The sequence below is a fragment of the Eimeria acervulina genome, genomic scaffold, assembly GCF_000499425.1.
Source record: "Eimeria acervulina Houghton genomic scaffold, Eah_scaff21, whole genome shotgun sequence".
Lineage (NCBI taxonomy): Eukaryota > Apicomplexa > Conoidasida > Eucoccidiorida > Eimeriidae > Eimeria > Eimeria acervulina.
This window is the reverse complement of record NW_013548659.1, coordinates 12,618-39,132: the sequence shown is the minus strand read 5'-3', so window position 1 is coordinate 39,132 and position 26,515 is coordinate 12,618. Positions and strand designations below refer to the sequence as shown.

The 26,515-nt window shown below is 49.3% G+C and overlaps 4 protein-coding genes across 4 annotated transcripts; 2 read left to right on the top strand and 2 right to left on the bottom strand.

Annotated features, from left to right (window-relative positions):
• Positions 1–122: 122 nt before the first annotated feature.
• Positions 123–1,634, top strand: EAH_00005220 (hypothetical protein, conserved; the record flags this gene model as incomplete). The annotated part of the gene is made up of 3 exons (XM_013392891.1): positions 123–237; positions 609–796; positions 966–1,634. 3 exons carry the CDS (start codon positions 123–125, stop codon positions 1,632–1,634), a joined length of 972 nt encoding a protein of 323 aa, XP_013248345.1.
• Positions 1,635–3,229: 1,595 nt separating this feature from the next.
• EAH_00005210 (MORN repeat-containing protein , related) lies at positions 3,230–10,125 on the top strand (the record flags this gene model as incomplete). Its single annotated transcript, XM_013392890.1, has 12 exons — positions 3,230–3,698; positions 3,917–4,029; positions 4,171–4,220; positions 4,452–4,474; positions 4,775–4,915; positions 5,151–5,231; positions 5,874–6,081; positions 6,164–6,383; positions 6,755–7,834; positions 8,364–8,425; positions 9,134–9,530; positions 9,730–10,125. 12 exons carry the CDS (start codon positions 3,230–3,232, stop codon positions 10,123–10,125), a joined length of 3,240 nt encoding a protein of 1,079 aa, XP_013248344.1.
• An 856-nt stretch (positions 10,126–10,981) lies between these two features.
• EAH_00005200 (Patched family domain containing protein, putative) lies at positions 10,982–16,560 on the bottom strand (the record flags this gene model as incomplete). The annotated part of the gene is made up of 8 exons (XM_013392889.1): positions 10,982–11,866; positions 12,080–12,209; positions 12,516–12,589; positions 12,790–12,891; positions 13,078–13,512; positions 13,675–14,142; positions 14,275–14,461; positions 14,705–16,560. 8 exons carry the CDS (start codon positions 16,558–16,560, stop codon positions 10,982–10,984), a joined length of 4,137 nt encoding a protein of 1,378 aa, XP_013248343.1.
• Positions 16,561–19,048: 2,488 nt separating this feature from the next.
• On the bottom strand, positions 19,049–24,005 carry EAH_00005190 (hypothetical protein, conserved; the record flags this gene model as incomplete). The annotated part of the gene is made up of 8 exons (XM_013392888.1): positions 19,049–19,993; positions 20,188–20,262; positions 20,428–20,515; positions 20,775–20,908; positions 21,362–21,478; positions 21,845–22,108; positions 22,260–22,757; positions 23,067–24,005. The coding sequence occupies 8 exons, from the start codon at positions 24,003–24,005 to the stop codon at positions 19,049–19,051; spliced, it is 3,060 nt and encodes a 1,019-aa protein (XP_013248342.1).
• Positions 24,006–26,515: the final 2,510 nt, after the last annotated feature.

Sequence of the window (26,515 nt, the reverse complement as noted above, 5' to 3'; positions counted from 1 at the left end):
GGCGATCCTGCCGAACATGCAGGCGGTGAGTGAGGTTTGTTGACGGGACTTTCTCCTTCATGTCTTAATGCATTTCTTATTTTTTCGTATTATTCGCTTGCTGAGGTGCTGTTTCTTCTGAAATGACGGGCCTCAAAGAACGCCCCGTCTCTACCCTTTCTGCCGGATTCTGTTGGATCCTTGTCTTCTTGCATATTCTCTCGTGTGCAGATGGCTCTCCTTCCTTTCCCCCTTTAGGTAAGGAAAATGACAAAGTATGTTCTCTGGAATCTCCTCTCTGACTTCCTCACCCTATCCCAACTCAGGAACCACGCCACTGCATGAAGGCTCCGCCCCTTGGAGTCGGTCGATTTATCAGATACCTGCGCGGTGACGCGTTTCAAGCTGCACATAATGGCAGCTAATTGTATTTTCTTGTTAAGGGAGAGGGGAATTCGCCCTAGGCGGCCCTTCGCAGGCAGCAGCACCTTTGCTGTGCGCGCTTGTTCTGCACGGGTTCTGGCTTGCGCCCCTTTATAAGTTGAAGGAATGGTCTCCTTTGGCTGAAGTTTCGGTAAGCGGAAATTCATAATGGTTCTTCTGCTTGTGCTGCCCACTGTGCTGTGCAGACCGGCAAGCTGAAACGGCTCTGCTGACGCGCGTTGAGGCGAAACATGAAGCCTTTCCTACTTATGTATATGGGAGGTCAAGGTCCGGCTCTCCCGTCATTTACAAACCCAAACTCTCCGGCATACGCGATTTCCGGAACTTTTTTGTGCTGCAAACCGACTCCTACATGATTGATTTGCTGCTGCAGGTCCGTGTACCTTTGTGTGCTACAGTATCTCAAGGTGCCTCTTTTCATGTATTGCTTTCCTGTTCAGAGACTTTAGCAGTTGCTAGATGTGTCTGCTGGCTAGCGACTACGGCGTGTTTGTTTGGAATGTAACGGGGGATGCAAAGGTTGGAGTGGCTTTGTGATGCAGGCAACCAACGAGGCTTCGTTTACTTTAGTCCTAGACTTTGCAGCGATTTCTAAGCGACTGCGAGCGCCGACACTGGAGATGTGGGACTCTTTAAGAACAGTAGTTGATCCTCTTCCTCCTTCTGCGAAGGTTTCGATTGAGCACATGGTCACGCGGGTGTTTCAGAATTGCGAGGCAGTGGTGGTGGTGAACGCAACTGCACTAGTGAAGCTGCTAAGGCCTGTCATTTCTCTCATGGTGCCTGTTAGCAGTGAAAAGTTGTTTGTTTCTACTGACTTGTCTGCTCTATTCAAAGTCGTTCCCCCCAACCAGGTGCCCAGGCCGTACAGCCCATCTTCGGCAGATACTGTCAGCGTTAACCCACAGACGACACACTTATATGAACTGCTCAACAGCAGAGCACAAGAGCTGCTGGGCAGGCCCCTTGCAATTGATCTTGCGGGGGAGTCGTCGGGCTTGAAGAAGGAGATCACGACAGAAATCTCCGTAGTGTCGGCATCAGCACCCTCGCCAGCAGCGCCCCCAGCAGCGAAAGCAGCAAAGACAGCTGCAGCAGGGGCAGAAGCAAAGGCAGCAGAGGCAGAAGCAGCAGCAGAGCTAGAAACAGAAACAACAGGAACAGACAGAGAGGATGCGGATGGGGATGATATGTTTGATGACATTGATTAATAATCGCACAATGGGAGTCGAGGCGAACAGGATAGGGCATTATAATATCGGGTGGGGCTGCGAAGCCTTGGGTACTCGAGCAGCGATTTGGCCTCCACATCTCCGAAGTTACCAGCAATCACAAAGAGGGTGCTGTGCAGCACTTAGGCAAAAACAAGTGCTGAAGGCGAAATTAAGCAGAAGCAGGGATGCTGCATATTCGGTGTATCGGGCCTTGATGCCACACCGGCAAAGCCTGGCCTGTGCAGAATCTGTAGATGGGCACGATGCGAACTGAAGAACAAGCAAGGCACGAACAAAACGAAATGGCGGATGGAAGAGGAAGAATTCGCCGCCGTCACTGCTCGCTATTTTTCGCCATGATGCCCACAGGGCTACGGGGAGAGGGAGAATGGCTTTTCTTTCAGAACGAGGCAGCGATCAACATGACACAAACGGCAATAACTTTTTGAGGGAAGACGCATACTTTTTTTGCAGCCAAAGAACGAGTTCAGTATACCTGTATATATATATATATATACTTATATATGTATATATATAATATATATATATATATATGTATATATATAGAGTATATGCATATATGGGCAACTCCACATGCAGGCATGCATAATATATGAATGCATGCTACGAAGTTGACGAATTGGAGCGTGTAGTCGATGGTGCACGTATGCTGAACTAGCCGTGCTGTATAACACGCTAAACAGGCGAACTGCTTTGTCCTCGATGAGTTGCTGCTGCTAAATGCGCTAAGTACTCAAAAGTAACTGTGTGGAAGGGGGGGGATAGGTGAAGGACCGAACGGGCAGCTGTGAATCCCCTGAAGTACGAAGTTCAACAGGAAGCTCCAAGACACAGTTAGTTATTTAGTCAGGAGACGTTTGTATTGCTCCATGAAGTGGCATTGTAGTTGAGAGGGTTGCGTTTCAGCGACAGGGGGTTGCCGAGCACTGCAGTTGCGTCCTGTGTTTAGCAGGGTGCGGTGGAACTGCTTAGTGGTACTCGAAAGATCATGCGCCAAAGCTGGTGCTTGCTTGAGTAAATGCAGATAATGAATTTTGTTAATGCGGGCACATGCTGACAAATGATCTGAACAGAAGATGTGCTGCGCTGGGGGCTCCATTCCCGAGTCCCCCAAGGCTTCTTGGCTGGTGACCCGACGATACTGTTTAGCCAGTTACAAGGGCATGCGGCGAGACAACCCACTGAAATATCTCTTTTATAACTTTAATGGCTCATTTGCTGCAACTTTTGCAACTTATTGCGCTTGCTCGCCCAGTCGGATGTCCCTTGCGCGTTGATTTCCAACAACCGGTGGCACGAGCGACACACTGACCGCCGAGACCCGCTTCACTGAGCAAAGAAGGGATACACAGGAAGTTCCTCGACTTTTCCATTTTGCACTTCGACTTTCCTAAACAAACTATCAATCCTTTGTAAGCAGATGTGTAGATCGAGCAATGACAAATCTGTAAGGGTGTCTGTAGCTCTACCTATTTGGGGGCAATAAGGAAAACCGCCTCCCCTTCATTAAACTCAGCATCTGTGATAACTTGTCAAGTTCCATGGCCGCTTAGAAAGCACCCTTTGAACAAATGGAGAATGATACAGAGGATGCAGTACTCAACGCCTGCCCTTCTCCTGAAGCATTAGAGCCAGAGGCAGCGGCTGGAATTCCCACGCAGTCCCTGACGGCTTCGACACAGAAAGAATCCTTTGAGGTTGTTGGAAGAGCCGCTGCTTCTCTCTTGGCAGCCGCATTCTGCACTGAAGACCCCGAAGTGGTCCGCAAGCTCGCTGAGGAGCTGAAAGTGACTGGGGACACTTCGCTCGTAGGCGGCGAATTTCCAGAATGCGCAACAGACGGTCGAGAAGGTGAAGCAGCAGACTCTTCACAATCTACACCGCATATAGAAGGAGAAGAAGAAAGCATTTTTTCGAACCAAGATCAAGAACCCGCCTGCACTGGCTCGTTTCATTTAGAGCAGGTTCCTCTTGGCTCTGCCTTGTTTTCGGGAAGCCTAACCGTCAATCAAGAAGGGGCACTCAGCATCCTTGGACCAGGTAAGAACAGACACCACCCTGATGGCTTATATTGCTCTAGGCTGTTCTCAGTAGCTGCCAATGCAGCAGACGAAGGCCTGCCCCAGTGGGAGTGAATCTGCTGCATGGGCCGCTGGAGTTGTAATGCAAAGGAGGCATACAGAGCGCCTTTGGACTCAGTCGGAACGAATAATTCCTTGATCAGTGCACACTTGAAACGGTTGTCGTTGTGCGAACAGCTACTGTGTACTTTGAAAATGGCACGAAGTACATGGGGCTGCTTTGCAACCGCATGGGGCTTTGCGGGGATGCCTCAATCCAGTGGCCTAGTGGAGCCACGTATGAAGGACAGGTAATCATCACCTTAAAATATGCAAGGAGTGCAGGATACTGCTGCCTGTTTAGCAAAAACAATAGGACTTCAGGTAGGAACGACAGAGCAGCCAGGAGCAATTTGAGATACGTTATTGTTTTCTTTCTGTCTTCTTCACAGGTTACACGAGGACTGCGCCACGGGATCGGCACCTACACTTCAGCAGATGGGTGAGGCTGAAAAATATGCAAAAAGCGTTTTAAAAAGTTTTATACAATGCAAATGGATTCCGTACACGTTGGGTGTGCCACCTGACAGGCACTTAAATGACAAAATATGCGAATCTCAGTCCCCTAGGGCACAAGCATGCTCTTGAGACCACCAAGGTGTCTTATCAGGAACTTTACGTACGAGGGAGAATGGTGCCAAGGGGTGCGCAGTGGCTGGGGTGTCCTGTCCAGCGCTGATGGCAGCAAATACAGCGGTAAGCTGTGCATGAACGCACTGGGATCGTTAGCCTGCACGGTGGTCAGGAAATGACTCATTAGTTCCCGTTTTTTATAGGTAGCTCCAGAGGTACGGTTTGATAGACGAGCGCACTATGAGGCAGAAAAGGTCCAGACTTCAGCGTGAGGCTTCGCGGATACTGCAGTTTACACGTAAAAGGTTGTCTCAGGAAACCCGCTTCAGAACAACGAACCCCAAGAGGACTTTGCGGTTGGTGCAAAAGTGTTAGTTCCCGTGAATTGTGAGCTGCCACTGCGTGGCTGCTGCGCGTCTGCAGGCGAATGGGCGGCCGGACGGCGACACGGGTTCGGGGAGCAGGTCTTTGCAGACGGCAGCAGATACGAGGGGCAATGGGTGGACGGGTTGCAAGAGGGGCAGGGGTTGATGATTTGGAAGGAACCCGCAGTGCAGTATGTTGGTGCGAGAGGATTAACACCTTGCCAATAGTTGTTACTGCAATATCTAACTCTGTGTCAAGCATTATTCTAGAAAACACACGGCGCAAGGCAGGCTGCATGGATAACGGCAGTTTTGCAGGGAAAAAATCCACATCGGTTTTTGCCTTCGAGGCATGAGCCTCGCACAAACGGAGCAGTGCAGCTTCGAGTTGCTGGCATCCACTGAAAGTTTTGCGCCTTTGGTTAAATTTGCAGGAGAGTGGAGGCGGGGCACTGTCTCAGGATGGGGTCGCCAAACGTGGATCGAAACCCCCGACTTCGACGGTGGAGGAGCCTGTAGGAACCGAGAATCTACTTTTTGTACTTATTTCTGCAGTTCTACTGTTTAAGCTCTGCACCAGGCGCAAGTGCTCACCAGTGAAGTGAACTACGTTCCCGCCTTCCGATGCGTTCGCTTACTCGTGATTTATGCAGGGACCGTTGGGCGCAATCTTCAGCAAAACCAGTATGAAGGGCAATTCCAGGTAACCTTCTTTCGCGCTAGTTGCTCAACAACAGCAAATTGGCACCTGCCGCCTCCAAAGTGGATCAAATTTACATCAGCGTCATCTAACAGCCTTTCCCCACCAAGGCGACACCACTCAAAGCTTGGTGTAGCCTCTCCGTTGAGGTCCAGGCATAACAAAAAGCCATTTACTGCTTTGCCTGTGAAATAGAACGGTCGTCGAGAAGGAGTTGGAGCTTTTAGCTACTCAAATGGGGCCCGGTATGAAGGGTCGTGGGTAGCTGACCAGAAACATGGAATTGGCACGTTCAAATCCGAGACGGGGGCCCTTTATGAAGGTAAATAATGACGCAGCGAATCCCACAGGTTCTTGAAACAGTGTTTCCCTCATGCGAATTTTACCAGTGCGTCTTATCACTTTTGAGAAAACGCTCTAATTGAAATCTGCACTCAAGCTCCAATTGCACCTTCAGGCCTATTTGTTTACGACCGGATGGCAGAAGCGCCGCCCAGTACTCTTGATGATCCTGTACGAGCTCTTGTCGACCTGTCAACTGCGCAGCAGGCCGAGGTCTATAGGCATCTGGAGGCGTACGACGGCCAGAACCTGTGGACTCAAGTCCCCGCATGCGAGCGTCTCGCTGCAAGGACGATAAGAAGTGTCTACCAGACCATGTTGCGGTAACTGCGAATACTCCCTTTCCTTCTGAGTCTAGGAAAAGCTTTTTATAGCGATCTTGCACAGCATTTTACGGGTTGTTAGGCCTCTACAGTTCGGCGAAACGAACAGCAGCACCCATATCTGCGGTGGATCTTGGTACCAGGAGACTTGCCCTGTTGTATTAAGCCTTCCGAGCTTCTTCTCCATTGCTTATCACCCCAGGAATATGTGCGTCCTCCGTCGCGTATACGGTGCCTATCGTCGCATGGCTCCGATGCCTCATACCGACCCATACGTGCTCTCTTGTGCACAGTTCTGGTACGTAAACAGCCCGGGCGAGAGGGTTCTCTACAACATGTATGTATGCATCCAAACGACGAACATATTTTAACTGCGTGAAGCCGTCGTGTGAATTAGCCTCTTCATGAGCCAAGTGCCGTGCAGTTCCAGAGGCTCCAATGGCTGCTGTCAATATCGGCACTTCAGGTGTCTTGCTTTCGACGCTGGCCTCTTAGGTCCTTCCGCCTCTCTTCATGACACAGCAAAGGTATTGCAGCACCACGACACATGAAACCCCCTCGATGTTTTTGCGCTTTCCCTGTCCTTATTCTGACTGCCCTTTGTTTTTTTGTGTATTTGTAAATTCTTTTCTCTAAAGACGAGAACTCCTGTGTTTGCGTGCACGTTTGAAAGATTTTACTTAGCTCATGGAGTGATGAGAAATTCCAACGCGCTCGACGCCTGTCCGGTGGAACTCCGGCAACGTTGACAGTCATTGAGGCTGAGAGGAGGCGCAGCACGTGCAGCATAGACTTCCGACTAACTGAACTTACGGGACGTTCAACAGATGCAGCGCCTACAGCAGCACCTACGGAGCCTCTCTTTGCCTCAACAGGAGAAGCACCAGCACCAGCTAAAGTTCCAGCTACAGCAGCAGATGAAGAAGCTAGACAAGAGGCTCAGCAGCAGCCGGACTCTTCGAAGCCACTACCTGGAAGTGCAACAACTCCTAGCACAGTCATGAGCATTCTAGAGAGCCACGAGCAAGGCATTATCCGGCCGGAAAAGGCAGGACCACGGGCCTACGAAGTCATTGGGGAAGACTCTCTCCGCATCCACCGTAGACCCGTATTATTTACTGCCTTCTTAAGAGGTTTAGTCATATTGCTGCAGATCCGCCTGCGCAACCTCCAACGAGGAGATAAAAATAATTCAGATGCCGGGGGATCAGGAGCTACATTTGCCGCGGGAGCTTTCGAGCGCCTCGATTTAGAGGATCCCCATTGTTTGAGCCTCGCTTGGACAGCTCTGTGCCGTAAACTTCGCATTTTCAGCGACACCCTTGAAAGGCAGATACGGAATGATCTCAAAGGAGTGTCTCACAAGGATGAAAACACACAGAACGAGCATGGAAATCAGGCACTCCGTAAAAAGACAAGTCAAGCAGAGGCCAGTGAATCTAGGCCAGGTGGTCTTAGTAGAGTGCCTAGTGAGCAGCCCCAGCCAAAACAAAGCGTGCCTCCCCAACCACCTGCACGCAGGCAAGACACTGTGTCGCAGCAACTCAGGCGATCGCCATCAGGACCAGGGATGCCGAAGCCGTCCATCAACAGACAACAGTCAGGAACGACTTGTATAAGCACACGGAAAGCCCCAGATGCCTACCGCTATGGACCTGCTACAGGGCCGACTGCAAACGACAGCAGAGCAAAAGGCCCTTCCAGATGGCCAAGCGGCAGCCACGGGGAAGGTAGTGTGCCTTCCAGCGAGGAGGTAGCAGCCTCCGCAGGCCGCCATGCAGAAGTATTCCGTCAGGCGGCTTTGGCAGAAAAGTGTTGTACCCTGGATGAGACCCTTCACAGAGCATTGTTTTCGACCTCCCCTCAGCGATTTGGTTCAAGTAAATCCGAGTTCCCGTGTGCATATCACCCTCTGCCTTTACCATGTTTTGCCTTCCGCCCGTCTGGTGAAACAGTCACGCGGTCTGTCTTGTGTTGTTTGTTGCCTCCAAGGCGTCAGTGAACATGAGAATTCAGCAGGGATTCCGGGAACAGTGGTGTGCATCGTTCGAGCTCTCTTTCGTCAGCTCGATGTAATTTGGCAATTTCTGCACACCTGCTGTTGACACCCATCCATGCCTAGAGGGGACATATGCTCAGCAAAAGGGACTTATTGGCTCATATGTAGTAATAAATTAGGCCGAAAGGTAGTAACACGGGCTGCAGTGAATTGTGTTTTTGAGTTAGGCACTCATACATGCAGAAAACGGAAATATTCCTGGGTTGTGGTGCATGCGGTGCAGATAGCAGGCCTGGTACTGCCCAGTGACCATCAGCAAGCAGCTAAAGGAACAGGAGAATGTGAGCAATACTAGACTTACGGAAAGTGCACTACTGCCTTGGCAGCAGCAATGCTTACCTAAACCGGCTATGATCTGCATTGGTCACCTTGCGTGCTGTGCAGAAAAATTCATGCCTTGTCGCAGAAAAACCCCAACTCCTGACCTGTATATCGTAAAGTAGATGAACTGAAGTGTGGAGCTTATGGAAATGTGTGATGAGCTTGTGTATATGGTTCCTTTTAGCTCGTGGGGTCCTTCCTGCAGCCTCTCCCATCACAAGCGTAGTTTGTGGGCCGGTACCACGTAGCAGAAGAAGCAGCTCTGGTGGATCTATTTTGCTGCACAGGCTGTCTACAAGTCGTGGGAGGCTTTCGAAGAGCGTAAGCAAAATAGTTGGCAGCTACTTGCATCACACCACACACTGCGAAGGTTCGTAGACATAGGTTCAGGCTGGAATGGTAATGTGCAATTCATGCTGTGCTGTCGGCGGCGCAGAGACCGAGCAAGGCCCCAGAATGGCCGACAAATGCAGGAGGTGAAGATACGAATGAGTTCCATTTTGATTATTTAAATAAGCTAGGACGGAGGCTAGCAAAAAAACAGTGTGCAAACGCATTGTTCCACAGGAGCCTCGGGGGGACTATTGCACAACACTTTTTCTGTTGCAGTCGTAAAGAAGATTTCTACCTGAGTGTCTTCATGGCTTTTACTGTTTTCTCAGAGGCGGCAAGCATGTTGAGGTCGACACCGCTGAGCGCTTTCGCTTTACCAGCTCTTGGATTGGTCGCCGTGATGCTGGAGGTGTTGCCGAAGTCAGCAGAGCTGCATCGTCACCAGCAGCAATCTAAGAAACTCAGCATACAGCAGGAGAAAGAACAAGACCAATCAAAGGTGAAAGCAGACGGCAATTTGGTCGAGTCCTCCACAGACGCCCTTGATGATGGCACGGCGGCAAAACGCGATGAGATCCAGCGCCAACAGCATCAGCAGATGCTGTGGCTAGATCAGCAGCAACAGGCCCTACGCGAAGCAATGCGTAAAGGGCAGCTTTCATGGACTGAAATTGCCAGCTGGAAGCTGACCGTTATCGAAGTTCAGCGGCTCCTCCTGCGAATCGTCCAGCTAAAGGTGTGGACACCATCTTTCTAAGAGGAAGGAGCTTGTAGTTGGAACGGACCACGCCATTTTAAGCCTAGAGGACCAAAGTATAACTTACGAAACAAACATGAACGTGTGTAGAAATGCTTCTTTAAGCCCTGGTAATGCACTTCAACGATATTTAGTCCCGAAATTGATCATTCGTACTAATGCATTGTGCTGCCCACAGATGCCTCCATCAATCGCTGCTCTGCTTACTTTGGAACGCCAAGTCGAGGAATTCATGCGCCTCTTTTCGGCCGCAGTATGCTCTCCCATAGGGGATACGCAGCAGCTGCTGATCCCGACTCTGAGACAGGCGTACTCGCAAGATCAACACCATATCTTCCACCAGCATTCGTTGGCAGGAGACGACTCCCCTGCAGCCCGCAGCGATGCCACTTTCTCAGCAGCTCCAACAGCGGATGCAGGAACCTCAAGATGCTTCTGGCAAGGATTCTGTGGCTCGTCTTTAAAGGGGAGGCAGATCTACGATCCGCCTCTAAAGATAAGTGAATCGGTAGCGTCGGAGGTACCGGACTCAGAAGATGGTACCGAGAGCGAAACTAGCGACTCGCTGAATTAGTTCATGTATGTAACTAAAACCAGAAATGTCTTTATTTTTGTTTTCATTCAATTCACCCCTCACACTGTGCAAGTCCCTTTTGTCATCTGCCGTCAAGACAAATGGAACAATCTACCGTTACTTCGCAGTCCGCGTGCTGCAACAATAGCAAAATGTTCCTTTAATGCATCTCATTGGACTCGGCGCATCTGGAATGGATGCTACAATTGCAGGAAGCATAATCTATATAACTGCAGCTGATGCAGTTGCGACCTCAGCGCATCAAACGGCAGAAAAACACTGGAGGCCTTTTTGACGAGCCTATGAGGGAAACCCTTTTCTTCTAAAGCATGTGCCTCTTGGGTTTTAGAGGTGGCAGTGCTGGGCTGCTGCGTCACTACATGCACAAATAAGCAGATGGTGGGTTTTTGGGGGTGAGGGAAAGATTAGGTGGCACTTTTCAAAGCGCCTTGCTGGCAACAGCTACTGCCCTAGTGAAGGACACATCTTCATGCAAGGCCCAACAGAAGCAGTGGAGGTGCGGTGGACAACTGCAGTGTATGCCTTCCTAAGCACCACGCACTGCCGTATTGCAGCACATTGTGTGCTGCTTCCCAAATCGTTTAACGAGCACATAAAATTGCGGTGTATTCGCTTAGCCTGGCTTCGTAAAGCAGTCCCGAAGCCCACAACTAACTCAAGGTAGACCCGCCGCATTAGCTCATAAATGCTAGCTGGCCCACCAATTTGATAATTATGCGTTTCCTCGTAAACTTTTTTCTCTACGGGAAACAATTAAGGGAGCCACTCAAAGGCCCGATGAACGTGTTTTGCAACTCACAGAAAGTCTGCTGGCTACAAGGTTATTAAAATGATTCTACTGGTGGGTGTGACTTCTCATGGTGGTTTTATTGGTGCCGTTGCTGCTGCCTGTCCTGCAAAGGTCTTGCGATGGGCGCCTCCCTGCGCCTGTGCTTGTGGTCCTGTGTTTGATCGGTGGTAAGAGTTGCCTGAATTGCTGGCTTCGGTGTTTAGGGTGAACTGATGTTGAGGCAACCTGATGCTGCGCTTGACTTGTCATTGTATCTGCCACGCTGTCGCCTATCCTCGAGCCGGCGCTGCAGCTCGAGCGCCGAGTCTTCCTAGCCTCCCCTGAAGCTGATGCGAATTGCGCCCGGGAGGTGCATGCGTTGGTGCTGTGAGCTCGCTGCTTGCCTTCATGCCTTCTGCTGGCCGACAGCAACTCATTCCGTGTGAGCAATGATGCACGTCGGTACAGATCTTGCCTGTGCTGCTGCATATCCCCCAGCCCGCTTCTTGAGGAGGCAGAAGCTGACTTGGAACGCCTCATAGGGCTGCCAGTGATGTTGGGATTTTCGCGGTCCCTCATGGCGCTGCTGTTGCAGGAGAGTTGGTGAGATGGAATTGTCAGGAGGGAATTTAGAGGCACGTTTGAATTGCTGCGAGTAGAGGAGTTGGCAGATGAAGGGCCCCGCCCCGCTAGCTTGGTGCTAGAGGGCTTGAGAGAAAGACTTGGTGGGGGAACCGACACTCGCGTGGCGTCATGGAGAGCCTCTTCTGCAGCACCTGCAGCTGTCGCTGTACCCGTCTCCTGCTGTGAAGGTTTTGTATCTCCGTTTTCTTCCAGGCCGCTGCAACCATCTTCTACATCGTCAATATCATGGGCGACAGTCATTGGACCCAACCACGAGAGGATTACGGGCAGCAGAACCATACCATGTGCGGCTCCAAATAGAACAACCTGCGCAAATTAAAGTGCAACATAAAAATGGCGCAATATCAACACATTGTGGAGGCAAACAAGTGAACGCTTGAACTGGACAGGCGGCATCATTATGCAAGTGAACAGACATCCGTGTACTTAAAATTTGCATTCGCTGGGGAGCACTACTGGGAACACGTAGACTGTGCTGCATCGCTTCCTCATGAAAAGCTTTTGGGAAGGCTAACGCACCATGACCATCATGCGAAAGAAAACGGTGAAGACGAAGGATTCGCTAAACCCAAGCAGCAAGATACCAAGAAGTGTGGAAGATGCTCCGTGAAAGAGAGGGTTGCCCATGAGCACAAGCGCCTCTATTGCCCTGTAAAATGAACGGCAGCCATTCACAAGAGTTTGAAGGAATAGCACACGTTATAAAGAGATCATTTGAGAAACTCTTCGTGCAGCAGTACATTGAGAGGAACTGCCGTTTTGTGTATTTTGAAGCGTTCTCGTCATTTAGGCGATACTGCAGAAAACATTGAAGAACCAAAATCGATATCTTCATGAACGCATCAGATTGTGATCGAATCTCACGAGACCCAATTTAGAAAACTGCTGGACTGTGGCGGTTTTCACTTGCCTCTGGTTGCGAGTCTTCCCTAGGCAATGGGTAAAGCAGTGGCACATGTGTGCTGAGTAATCCACTGCAAATCCAATTGAAATAACCAGCGCAATTGTCGACACCATGTGCAGCTTCACCTGCACAAAGCCGTGTACACAGCCGCTTTGCCGGTCGTGCATTTGGGCTATATGCTTCATCTATTCGTTGTATTCATATGCGTTCACTATGGTTTTATTGGTGCTACTAAGATATGAGAGCATTGTTTACGCTCTCCCTTAGCAGCCAGTAGACTCATTTTGGGTCTTCTACCCGCCGTTTGGGCCTGGCTGCGACTTACGTGCCAGAAATACATAAAGCCGAAGAGGGCCAGGTCAATGAGGCAAATCATCATAATTACCAAAAGACCTGCGCTCAGCTCTGGAATGAGAATGAATGCCACCTAAGCACCAATCACACAAATGTGACTCAGGTTGTCAGCAACTTGATGCTGTCGTTGCATTTTGAAGGCACTTCTTGCCTCAGCGGCAGATGCTTGGTTCAGTTGTAGAGGTCCAGCACAAACCGCACACAAGAATACAGCCCTTGCTGTGTTATTTTTGTTGGTCGAAAGTTGGCTGCCCCTCACCAGGAGCATTGCCACCCCTGCAGACAGCATGTTAATGAGAACGGAGCTGAGGATACCCAAGTCGCTCTCATAGAACACCATCATGTAGGTATAAGCGGCAATTTTGAGGGGCGCCATAGGTACATTCTTTAGCATTTCGAGATCTCGCTGCCTCTGTAGTTGTTCGTAGAGGACGTCGGGGTCATCTGAGAGCTCCTGCTGCTCCATCTCCTTCAGCATGGTGTCTAACTGGGTCTCAGGGTCTATCATTGCGTCGCAGTCTTGCCTAAGCTGCTGCATCCAGAATGCCCTCTGTTCTGACCGTGCCATATACTTTGGCAGTAAACGCATGCGGTATGTCTTGAGCTCAGAACCACTCCACACAAAGTCCAGCGCAAACTGACGGTATGGAGAGCCAGATTGCATAAGCTGGTAGTACAGAGTATCCAAAAAGATCTGTAAACACATCGGTCAAGCAGATATGAGGGTGCACGCGTGGATACTGTATTGCCAAGGTTGTACTCAACCCAGCAGTGCGCTTAAGAAGGACTGGCTGCGTATGTCTATGAAAAATGCAACACTACCGGTTTACTACATGGCGTGTGATATTTCGCTTGCCTGTTTGTCTCCTTGCCGCAGCTTTGGCCCAATTTCAGGATCATCCAGCATGGCCAACAATGGGTTAATGAGTCTGGAGGTGGAAGGCCTCGAGGCGATGCGGTGATGCGCCAAGCGCAGGGCGGCTTGCACTTCGGGTTTCCACCACTGGGGGGTTTGGGGTTGCTGTTGTTTCTGCTCGTGCGTCTCTGAGTTATAACCCCTGCTAAGGAACTCATCAAGATTCAGCAAATCAACGTCAGTGGTTTGGTCTTGTGGAGGCTGCTCAGGAACAGCAACAGGAGTGGGGAGAAAGAATATGTCCGTCGGCTGATCGAACTTGTTAAAATACTCCGCGTAGATTTCATCAAAGCGTCGCATGTACGACGTTACCGGGGCAAGTTCAGAAATTTCAAGACCCAACTCAAGCTTGGAAAATCCGTAAATGCTGACTGCCGCAATGGTGATGAAAATCATTAACACTGCAATCTGCAGGCACAGCGGTAAAGGCGACAAGCCTATTAGACAACTACTAGCTTCTTAGCTTACTTTTGAGAAGGCGAACTATACACTAATCAGGTCGAAGCCTCGCTGGTTTTTGCCATTTCTGTCGGTCCTCACCTTCACAGGCCTTTTCATTAAAAATGGCCCATAGTAGCACAGAAAAAATGTCCGCCACCGGCGCCCCACGGAACCCCGAGGCTCATCGTAGAGCGCATGTCTCGCTAGCTGCGGGTTCAGACCGCGCACAGTTGTCTTCAAAACCACCTCCTCTCCCTGATGCTCTACCCCCAAGTGTTGGGAGGCTCTGCAAGCCGAAGACATTGATGCACGCAGGCGCTCAGCTTAGCGCGGATGCAGGGCCCTGGCCTAGCAGCTCTGTTGCACCACTGTGAATTTCATTTTCTTTACTATTTGCGTCAATTAAGACGATCCCATTATTTGCACACACTTCTAGCACCAGGAAAGTACAGTCGGGCAATGGGGGCTCTGCTGGCACTGTCACGTGACAAGCAAAGCAAAAGCGAAGGTGATGCTTTTGGAGTCTTACGCGTATTTGAAGAACCTCTGTACCGAGGCGGCAGCACGGGTAACGACAGACTTTTTCACTGCAGATTCGCCTGCGGCTTGCCCCTCCAGCTTTCGGCATTCGCGTTCGTCTCGTCTCTTTCTTTTCCGCAATTCCTTCTCTTCAAAGAAGACGTTAACCCTATAGGCGACAATTTCCTCCTGGGAAACCGACTTGAGCACGTTGTGGACCTGCAGTTCAGCTGGCCCCATGTGCTCCTTCTCCTCTTCGAGTTTCTGGTGGAGCTGTGACGTTGTGGGCAAGCAGAAGGGAGATATTCGAAAGTAGAATTCTCTCTTTGCATCAAGGCAGAGGACAGGAAAGAAGAATGTCAAAACAAAGATGTAACCCAGCAGCAAGGCCATTGCACTGTACACACAAAAGTTCCGAATCGAAAGGTAGGTGCTGAAGGAGCCAACACCGAAGGAAATAAGATTTGTAAGAGTAGTGATTGTGATGCCTAGTCCTGATGTTTTGAGGGTGTCGATGCATCGTTGTTCTGGATCATGGGTGGTGTATCCCATGCAATATGCATTCAACAACACAAACACGTCATCTACACCGATTCCGAGAACTAGGAAAGGACAAATAAGCACAGTGGGAACCATTGCCACCTTCATATAGCACACTATTCCCATTCCGGCCCCCAGCCCCATGAAAGCTGCGAAAAACCCCATGAGGGAGCTGAACAGCTTGGAGCGGTACAAATCACACGAGAAGTTGAGGGCTGTGGAGTAACTGGCGAGGAGGAAAAACGTGAACACCACGTAAACCACATCCTTTGACTCAGCCGTGGAAGCTTTGAGCTCATCATCTCGAGACCGAAACGCCTGAAAATATGCTCGGAGACTCCCCAGAGTTTGGTTTGCTTTGAGGACCTGGATGAGCAGTCGTTCCCAAGTGGCGTTTCTTTCTTCGTGCATGGGACGCCCGTCTGCGTCATAATGCAACATCAGCGCGCTGGCAGAAGTTATGCATTCAATAGACCCCAAAACAAACGCGTCTTCAGGGGTAGGTAGCTCCCTTATGGCTGAAGGAGGCAGGAGCCTCTCGGCGACTGCCCTGGGCATGCGCCTCTCGCATGCTTCCTTTGTGAACCCCCCCAAGTAGTACTCTGGAATGAACGCGACTTGCTGAACGTTGAAAGCAGTGCCCCCGAAGAGCCACACTTCCGGCTCCCCCTGCACCAGCCCAGCTGCTTTGTAGTCTGCCAGGCCGAAGGACAAGATAGATTCAGCTGAGCAGCCACCAAGCGCATTTCGCAGGCACACATCTTCAAATGTAAGGAAGGCGGACTCATCAGTCACGCTGTGCTGCCCCGGGGCCAAACCTTCTGACCCCTCCTGACTGTTCTTGCTGACGTTGGAAATGACGTCGGGAGAACGGGGAATAACGAGTTTTCGCCCCATTTCGGGGTCGGTGTCTTTGCCTTGAATGATGGAGTCGATGCGTCGCACTTCCTCCAGGTGCTGCCAAGTAAGAATGTTCGTGCCTTTAACCTTGTGAGTGAGAATGACGACACTCTTCCTACCGTGTACATCTCCAAACAGGTTTTCATGCAAAACTCCATCGTCTCGAGCCCGAGAAAAAGGCAAGGTGTAAAGCCGCTCCGCGCCGTCAACCCAAATAGGCGTAGGGGGCAGTAGCCCAGTGGAGAGAATGAGGCATGCAACAATAGATCCGCAAATGATTTTTAGCGGATGCCGGAAACAGAGGCCGCCCCACCAGGCAAAACCATCACCTATAGACTCAACCACACCGTGCTTCTGGCTAAGGAGTTCCCCACAGAAACGCCAAAATGCCAGCAATCCCCTCCACACTCGTGCTCGCACAGTCATTTTCCTCGTTGGGAAAAGGTGGAGCTAATTAAAAAAAGGAATGATTGGAAACTCAGGCTGCCGGAAGAGCCTTGGATGAGTTTAAACGCAAGAAGTCAATTCGAAGTGGCAACAAACCCGTGACCACCTTCGTAGAAGGCCTGAGACCCTTTCCCTAAGCAGCGAACTCCGATGCAACGCGGAAACGGGGTATTCAGATCCGGTAGCTACCGTCTATTTAAGGAAAAACTGAAATTCATGGCGAGCCAGCACGAGCTCAACGCTGCGGCGCTGCTAGTTGCTACTGCGCTAACCTTCGCCCAAGAAAACCCTTCCTGGGTCTCTGTTGCTACTCCAGCGCAGCAGAGAGTGCTGATTGCGCTGGTTTTTGTTTGTAGTGACGACTCTGCTGCGGCCTCTGCTGCTCCCCATGAGCGGTGGGTATTTGTTTACACCGTCAATGGAGAGAAACAGGCGACACTGCGGACAAACCGTCACGTTGACCCCCCTTGAACGCACTCCTCCCTGCTGAAATGGGGTCTCTTGATGCAGGAGGAGCTCTTATTTGCAAAAAAACACAGCATAGGAGCGGGAGGATTCACTGGAAGCTCGAATGGTCTGTGCTTTTCTATTCGCTGTCGCCAGTGGGCTGCCGAGACGGGGGAAGCCGCCTTCCTCTGGAGTTTCCTCTTTACTGAAGCGCCTTAAAAAACAACAAAAAGGGAAATATTCTGGGGATTGCTGGGGAGACTGTCGCTTCTCTGTCTGAGCTGGGGAAGGGTGGGATGGCCAGGGAGGAAACCCCACAGGGGAGGAGAAAGCTCGGCGTATGGCAACGAGAAGCTTATTGAGGCCCCCTTTGAGCGTCTACTGAAGTAAAATTGAGGACAAAAATCCTTTTTAAACATATTTCAAACAAACCACAGCCCTACAGCCCTTCTCTCCAGCAGCTTCAATAGATTACGGGCGCGACGCGCCGGACCGTCGCAGCCGACAACGGCCGCCACTGGCCCAGCCTCTCGTGACTTCCCTCTTTCGGCCTTTTTCTCGAACTCCCTATGCATAAATACATGAAATGGAATGCGGTTTGGCCTGCAATCCGCCAGTACTCCCGTAGAATGTGGCATTTGAACATCCGTTGAGCAGAATGGCCACCAGACTATTCGGGCGGCGATCTGAGAAACATCATAAATGCAAGTTGTCTACGTCTACTTGGCGTATTTCACTGAAATCATACAAATAACATGGTGCGTGGTTTTTAGAATCACTCAACATGACGAATTGAATCGAATGGGCACAGCAGAAGGCCGACAGGTCCTGCCGTTGGCATTGCTTTTGAAGGGTTGTGACTACAAAAAGGAGCAATTAATTGTCAAACTTCACGAAAAGCTAATCAAGGAAATTGTTAGTGGGTTAGTAGTGACTCCATTGTGCCTGTTTCATATTGCTTAACCCATTCCGTGAGACAGTCTCGCCGGTGGTCAAGATGCTGCATCGGGTGACTCACTCTGCGTGTTCCTCCTCAAAAGGAAGGCCCGGCACAGTGCAAAACACTGTTATTTTATTTTAAAAAACGAATTTCGTAGTAATCCCGTACGTAGCTGGTGCGGAGCGCATTTATGCAAACAACCGAGCAACGCGACGTGTGCGGGTTGCAGAGGTTTTTCAGCAGCCGATATGGAGGCAAGGTAGCGATATGCCTCTGTTCACGCTTTATATTTCTTTATCGCAGGGAATTCTCGGGTTCTTGACGAAAGGATTGAGCGCACACCCTCTAATTCAACTGTTGAGTCAAAGTGAAATGTGCCAGGGCATAAATTGGTTTACCTGCGCAAAAAAAGCGTGAAAGAAGCGACAAAATAAGTGAAAATTCCCCTCATCCTCACCTGTACTACTTAAAGCATTTAGTTCATATTGCTCACTGCATCAGACGACACGGTGCACTTTACTCGTTGCTTGCCAAAGCTAGAAATATCTCCAAATTGAGTTTGTTGAATAAATATACTGTTAAATGCGGATGTAAGTTTGTTTCCCGGCTACACCACTCAGTGGCATAGCCTGAGTTACCCGTTAGACATACTAGACCTGGAAGTCCCCAGCCTCCCTGCATTGATAAATAAATAAATATATATATATATATAATGTAGACTATATATTTCACAATCAACATCCCCCATCTACAGCAGCAGCAACCCACTGCGGCGCCACGTATGCAATGAATCCTTTGAGCCATTTTATCGGTTTCGTGAATTCAGTTCAAGTTGAACCATCATCTCCCAATGTAGACGTAGGACTGACTCAATGCACAAACGCATGCAGACAATGCCGGGAGTGAAGGACCAAACTGACGCCTGTGGATTCGCTTGTTAAGCCAGCAGTAGCAGCAGCGTCATGCGTCTGCCTAGCAGCCCGCTTCTGCACCCCCAGCTACTTTGTGGCACCAAAAAGACCAGCAGTAGCTCTGTCTAACAGTACGCAGTTTCCAAGTTGCTGCTGAGGGAAGGCGCGTTCAGTGGGTACGAGCCCACTTCGAAACTTCTACAGCTTCCTTCTCACTCTTCCGGAGTTTCTCCCGCTGCTGCGCCTGACGATGCTTGCGCTTTTTCCTCTTTTTGCGGTTGGCTTCCTTTGCGGGGTGCGGTGGCTGCACTTCCACTACGCTGGAGTCGCCGTCGCTGCTGCCATCGAGGCAAATAACAGAAGAAAACCTGTCTGAGGCCTCCGCAGACTCGGCGGTGCGCGCAGGTGCTGCCTTCCTAGAGTTTGTGGCTTTAGCTCCAAACGGAATATCTGCATTTGCAGCTCCAGCAGCACCGCGTACGGGGCTATGGCGGGGGCTGCTGCTGGGAGAAGAGTCAGTATCATGTTTACGAGAGTCGCCTTGTCGGGAATGCTTTTGCTTCCCGGCCTGCTGCTGCTGTTGCTGTTGCTGCTGTTGCTTTCGGCGCATCCAAGGGAATTTATGCACTTCTTCTGCTGTGTCACTATCTGTGCTTGTTTCCGAGACTTCCTCTTCGCTGCTGATTTCTTGTTCTGAAAATTCAACAAATGTCTTAGGCAACGAAACCGGGTAGATGCGCCCCTCAGACTTTTTCCGCATTTCTTTAGATGCATCCAGGATGCGCTGCACCGCTGAATCCGTTTCCTTTTGAACGGCTCGTGTCACCCAAATGCCAGGCCGGGGACTCGCAATACCGCAACCCTCGCCATTATCCCCCCTTTCGCTGCTTTTTCTGCTGCTGCTGCTGCTGCTGTTGCGCTTGGGTCCCAGCCCTTCCGGCCACGAGTCGCCGAAGAAGCAGCTCAAGAGCGGTTCCCCACCATGCTGGGGCCTATTTGCTGATTTGGAGCCTGGCTTGTCTTCTTTTTCTTCTTCCTTTTCTTCTCTTTCTCCTTCTGCAGCAGCAGCAGCAGCTCCACTTCGCACCTCTGATGTCAGGCGGGAGGCGAGGAGCTGCAGCGGCCACAGAGGCACCACAAACAAACTCAGCAGCAAGCGTATAATACTGAAGCATTGCTAGTGGCTGCGGGGACCTGAAAAGAAACCCTATACCCTTAACTCTAAACCCCAACTGCGACCTTTAACTCAGAAAACAAAATAAGGGAAGGAGAACAAGTACACATAAACACCGCAACGCAAAGCCTCACCAAATACGCACGGCGCCAAGCAGCGCGCACAGCCATTATCTTGTGAGCGGTGGATCCGATATCCCTCGAACGGTCCTGCAGCAGAAGAAAGCAAACAAGCAAACAACAGGCATCAGAAGCTGCAGCATGCACTCACAGCAGCAGCAGCAGCCCCAGAGCGGCACTCTGTAGCAGCCAGTGTGTCGGGTGTGCGCTGCTAGTGATTAACTGACAAACAGCAGCACTCAAACATACGCTTACCAGCGGACTCTCTGCACTCAGCCGCATCATCTGTGAGCCTCTGCTACTGGCGCCCCGTTTAGGCCACAGCCCCCCGTTATCTCGAACGCTGAACAGCGCGTGCATGCACATCAAAGGAGAAGCAAAACCTTTCCTCACCTGGAAGCCCCTAGCAAAGGAAGAAGGCAAGGCTGCGCACTCGTTTACTATACGGCTGCATTGCAGCAGCGGAAGCAGCAGCAGAAGCAACAACTGAGGCAGCAGCAGAAGGACCAGCAGAAGGACCAGCAGAAGGACCAGCAGAAGCAACAGCAGAAACAGCAACAGAAGCAGGAGCAGAAGCAACAGCAAAGAAGAAGACGATGTACCTGATGGTGTTGTTGGCGTAGTTGAACTGACAGCCGAAATAATGCAGGAACTGAAACAGCAAATGCCCCAAATTCAAATGCCGATGTTGCTTCGCATCGCGTAAGTGGGGGTTATTCTGGAGAAAGTGCAGACACTGAAGACACACCGCAGCCAGCCCACCCCACGTACACTCAACAACAGCAGCAGCAGCAGCAACAGCAGCAGCAACAGCAGCAGCAGTAGCAGGAGCGGTACGGGTGCTGGCTGCTTCCAATTAATCCTGTCTGCTGCAGCAGCAGCACCTGCATGCAGTTCGAGCAGCGCTGCCATCGCGAACCCGCAATGCATGCAGCCCAACCTAATGCACTATTTTGCTTTTAATAAGACTTGAATAAAAGACCCGCAGGGTCACAGACAACAAAAGCGAAGCATTTGCAGGCCTAGAGAAAAGCTGTGGCGATTGAAAGGGGAATAAAGACAGAAGATAAACATTTTATTTTTTTAATTAAAATGAACAAACTGTTTCTTTGCTATTCGTATTCTTAAGTTGAAGAGCAAAGAAAGAAGAAATGCTTTTTTCTTTGTTTTAAACCCTCTTCAGGCTCACCATCGTAAACAACAAGTAAGAACCCACACCTCCTTTAAACGGCTCGTGCAAATCTAAATGCCGCAGCAGCAACTTGTTCAGCAGCACCAGAGGACGTAGCAGCGGGAATTCATCGAGCTGCAAACATATGCACACAAACAGAACACAAGCAGCTGCTGCTGTTGCTGCCATCGCAGCTAAAGGCAGCAACCAATAGACCCAGCTTGCGCCGCTTGCACTGAAAGCTGCAGCAGCTGAAGCAGCTGCAGCAGCTGAAGCAGCAGCTTCTGCTGCACCTGTAGCAGCAGCCAGCTAAATTTTTACTCCATCTCCGGTGTACGTGCAAACAAAAAAACCTAAGCTTCCCCCTGAGTCTGGGCCCTCGCCTATCCCTTAAAGCCCCCCACCCTCCTTGCTGCTGCTGCTGTTGCTGATGCTGCTGCATGCAAAAGAAAGCCCCAAAAGTTGTCTCTGAGGGGATGGGGAGTTAAAGAAGCAACTGACTTTGTAGCGAACATGAAGAGACGTCAGTAGAGCAGAAGGCTGATCAAAGCTGAGGTCAACAGACACCCCAGTTGCTGCATCTTTAAATTTGCAAATGGGAACTCGAGCCTTAAGGATGGGCTCAATGCGATAAGCAAACAAAGCAGCAGACGGAGCAGCAGCAGCACCACTCTGCTGCTGCTGCTCGCCGCCAGCCCCTCCAGCACGCCCCGTAGCAGCGGCTGCTGCCGCTGCATTCAGCTCCCGCAGGAACCGCACAAAACGCTGCACACCCCACAACCGCAGCAGCAGCAGCAGCAGCAGTTGCAGCGCCTGTATTGATTATTGAAGTCATAAGTGCTTCAGAAGGTAGAAGCTGCTGCTGCAGTATTTATTAGATAAGATAATGCGTGGGGCTACGGTTTTGTTTACTTACACAAATATTATCAACCTTCCTGTCTCTACCGTAGCGATCTTCTTCTGCATCATTTGCTGCTGATCCCAGCAGCAAGCGAAGGCCCTCATCGCCCCCGTGCCGGCAGCTGCTGCTGCACATCCCTTTCTTATCAGCAGCAGCAGCAGCACCACCATGCAAACGGAAGCAGCAGCACCGCACTGCGCTCGCTGCTTCCCTGCCGCAGGAGTTGGGCGTCGGGGTCCCTCGAAACTTGCTGCTGCTGCTACTACTACTACTACTACTACTACTACTACTGCTACTGCTACTGCTGCTGCTGCTCCTGCTCCTGCTGCTGATGCTGCAGCAAAGACACTGGCTGCAGCGGTAGAGGTCTATGTGGGGGGGCTTCGTATCTGCAAATGCGCAAATATCTAGATCGCTGCCAGGGAGATCCAGCGCGGTAAAAGAAGATCCAAAGACTTCAACAAAACAATCTTTAAACAGGCGTCTACAGACAGCTTGCACCCGTCCTGCTGCCTGCATGCAAACACAAACAAACTAACGAAAACAACAACGCTCACCAACACAAACTGCTGCTGATGCTGCTAAGCGTCCGCATACAGCAGCAACTGAAGCAGCAGCAGCAGCAGGAGCATCAGCAAGTCCCGCACAAGCAGCAGCAATATCAGCAACACCAACTCCTGCAGCAGCACCAGCAGCACCAGCAGCACCAGCAGCAGCAGCAGCAACTGCAGCATCAGCAGCAACAGCAGCAACTGCAGCAGCAGCAGCAGCGGTTGCTGCTGCTGATGATGATGGTGATGTTGGGATCCTCTATAGCGTTACCTCTCGTTTTCTTGCTTCTTCTTCCTCGCTGGGTATCAGCAGCTGCAGCAGAGCGACGCACTCTGCATGCAGCCTTCCGAAGAAGTCTGCTCCTGCTGCTGCTGCTGCTGCTCCTGCTGCTGCAACTGCAGCAGCGCATTCCTCAGCTTGTGCTGCTGCTTCCATTCTCCGTCTGTCTCTTTTCAAAGGCAATGGGCCCCGTGAAGAGCCTCTCTCTCTGTGCCAGGTGTTGTGCTGCTGCAGCTGCTGCTGCTGCAGCCGCAGCAGCTTCCCGTGCTGCTGCAGCTGCCACGGCTGCAGTGGCCGGTGCTGCGGCGAAGGCGGCGCCTCCGGCAGCTCTGGCAGCAAGGTGAACTCAGGGAGCATCAGCGGGAGACGATCCCGATCCCGACCCCCTGGTGCTGCCTCTGCGTCTGCTGCAGCAGCAGCTTCACTGCTGGCTTCAGTGCTTCCTGCTGCAGTGTCTGCAGTCTCAGCAGAAGCCGTTGCAGCATTTTTAAATTTATCTGTCTCTCTTGAAGATGATACTGCTGCATGCATTAGCCCTCCTGCTCCGTCATAGGGGGCCCCCTGGGGGCCCCCACTGCTGGCCTTTGCCTCTCTGCGTTTTTCTAATAAAGAACGGATAGCATTATTTGCACTTCTTTGTCTTTCTATTTGTTTGGGGTCGATCTCAACATAAGCTTCAGCCCCAATGAACTCGACAGAGGCAGCAGAAGGAGCAGTTAATGCAGCAGAGTTAGCAGAGTTATTCCCTGCTGCTCCCGCTGCTGCTGCAGCTGATGATGATCCTGATCCTGCTGCTGCTGCTGTTGCTGTTGGTAGGCGTCTCGCGCTTTTTGCTGCTCCGCTACAAACACCCTCATCAGTCTTCATGCTGTCAGGGGAACGTGAAGAGATCTTCGAGGCCTCGAAGCGGCCCCTAGGAGTTGCAGGCATCGTCCGAGGGGTGGGGGCCCCATGCAAAAGAGACGGGGGCCCCCCGCTGCTGCTTTGCTGCTGCTGAGGTCTCCCTCGTTCTCCACTGTCTGTTCAGCTCAAGAAGAAGCACAACTAATGAAGAAAAAGACGCAAGAGCTTAGGCTAGCAAGGGCCCCCTATTCCGCTTGAACCCCTCTGCTTCTTCACAGTGCTTAGATCCTGGGATCGCCCGATCCCAGGATCGCCAATATGATCTTCCAGGGTAAGATGAGTGGCTACAGCAGTAGATAAACCTTAGGGGCCCCCCTGGGCCCCAGTCTGCTGCAGCGGGGGCCCCCCGCTACATATATATATGAGAGAAACGGCTAATCAGGTGCGTCTTCTGCTGCTAAGCAATGGTAATTAGAAGAAAACAAATAAATTAAATATATTAAAAGCTCTGTTTGCACTTCAAAAAGAAAATATCAATCACTAAGGGGCTCCTCTATACGCTGCGCACGGCGAGCTGCGGGGCCTGGTGTACAACAACGGGTATCAAAGTGTTGCGAAAAGACTGAAAAAAAACAACAAAAAGGAAATGCAAATTAAAATTAAATTTAAATTTGTTTATTTTTAATAAAATTCAACAGAAAGAATATATGTTTATATCGTTCTCCTTGATACACGAGGTAAACCGAGTCGCGCAAGAGCCCATGCATATTTCAGAGTGTTTATTTGTTTATTTCTCAACTGATTAAGTTATTTAATATAAAAACAAAATTATTAAATAATTATACATTTATTTTATTGTTTAACTGTTTAATTTTTTCCTTTGATGCTTGCTAGGCATCGAACCCCCATCGCTCAGCTGCTGAATAAGATTTTTATCTTTTTGCATAAGTGCAAAACTATAACATTAGTTATTAAATACTTTATTATTAATATTTAAATACGTTATTATTAATAATTTAATGCTTTATCATCAATCATTCAATAATTTCTCACTGATAATTCAATACTTTATCAAATATACTCACTTAGTCAGTACCGATTGTTAAGTCTCTTCCCCGACTGCATATGTATAAGCGCAAACAAATATATATATATATATATATTATATACGTAAATCTATATATATATATACGTATATATATATATGTATAGTGTATCTCTGTCTGTACATATATATATATATATATATGTACATGTATACATACAGAGATACAATATACACACGCATATATATATATATATATATATATATATATATATATATATATGTTTCGGCGTTGTTCATAGCGGCCTGAGATGAGTGAATATTAAATCTATCCTTGTTTTTCTGTTTAAATAAGCATTTGTTTGTCTTTATAATAAGATAAACATTTGATTGTCTTTATAATAAAATAAATATTTGCTCGTCTTTATAATAAGATAAATATTTGTTTCTTTTTAATAAGTGCATTAATATCATTTACATATTCATAGTAATATTATTTATTTCTATGCACGATGTCTATATATATATAGATATAGATATATATATATATAATTCCTCATATATATAATTTGTATTATTCTTTTAATACATAGTATATATATAATATGTCTATATACGCATATTTATTTATTTATTTACTTACTTATTTATTGATGTAAAACATAATGCGTGCACGATATAACATCGTATAGACATGACGGTCTCCTCTCTCTGCTGCTGTCTCTGCTGCTGCTGTCTCTGCTGCTGCTGTCTCTGCTGCTGCTGCTGAAGGAGACAGATAACAAATGCATAAAAGGAGAGGGAAAATAAATAAATAAAATAAAACATATAATAAATAAATAAAAAAAGAGATAATAAATACATAAAAGGAGACAGTGCTGCACACCCTCATATATATTCAGTAATATCTACAATCAGAGTTAAAAGAAACATAAAAAATGCAGGCAAGCTTGCCGGTGCTGCTGTTGCTGCTGCTGTTGCTGTTGCTCTTGTTGGCGCTGCTGCTGTTGCCGCGGTTGCTGTTGCTGTTGCTGTTGCTGCTGCTTCTGCTTCTGCTATGGCTGTTGCTGCAGTTGGTGCTGCTTCTTGCCTGTTGCCGCCGTTACTGTTGCTGCTATTGCTGTTGCTGCTATGGCTGTTGCTGCGGTTGCTGCTGCTGCTTGCCCGTCTCTATCGTTCTTGTATTATCTGCTCTAATTCTTAGAGTGTAATATTGTTTATTTTATATTTGTTTTATAGAAAAAAGAAAGGCGTCTGTACACCACAAACAAAATCTTTTTATCTGTCGGGTGTCTCTGTCTTTGTCTGCAGGACAGAAGTTTATTTGTTGATTGCAAGCAATTAATTTATTAATAATATTAATATTATTATTAATATTATTATTAATATTAATAATATTAGTAATAATAATTATGAACAACTACATATGCACACATATCCGGGGCCTGCGGGTGCCTCTGTCTGCAGGCCTCAAAAGATAAAAATAAATTAAATTAAATAAATAAACTTTTATAATAACAATAAAATACTCAGAAAGAAATTGAAAATGCTG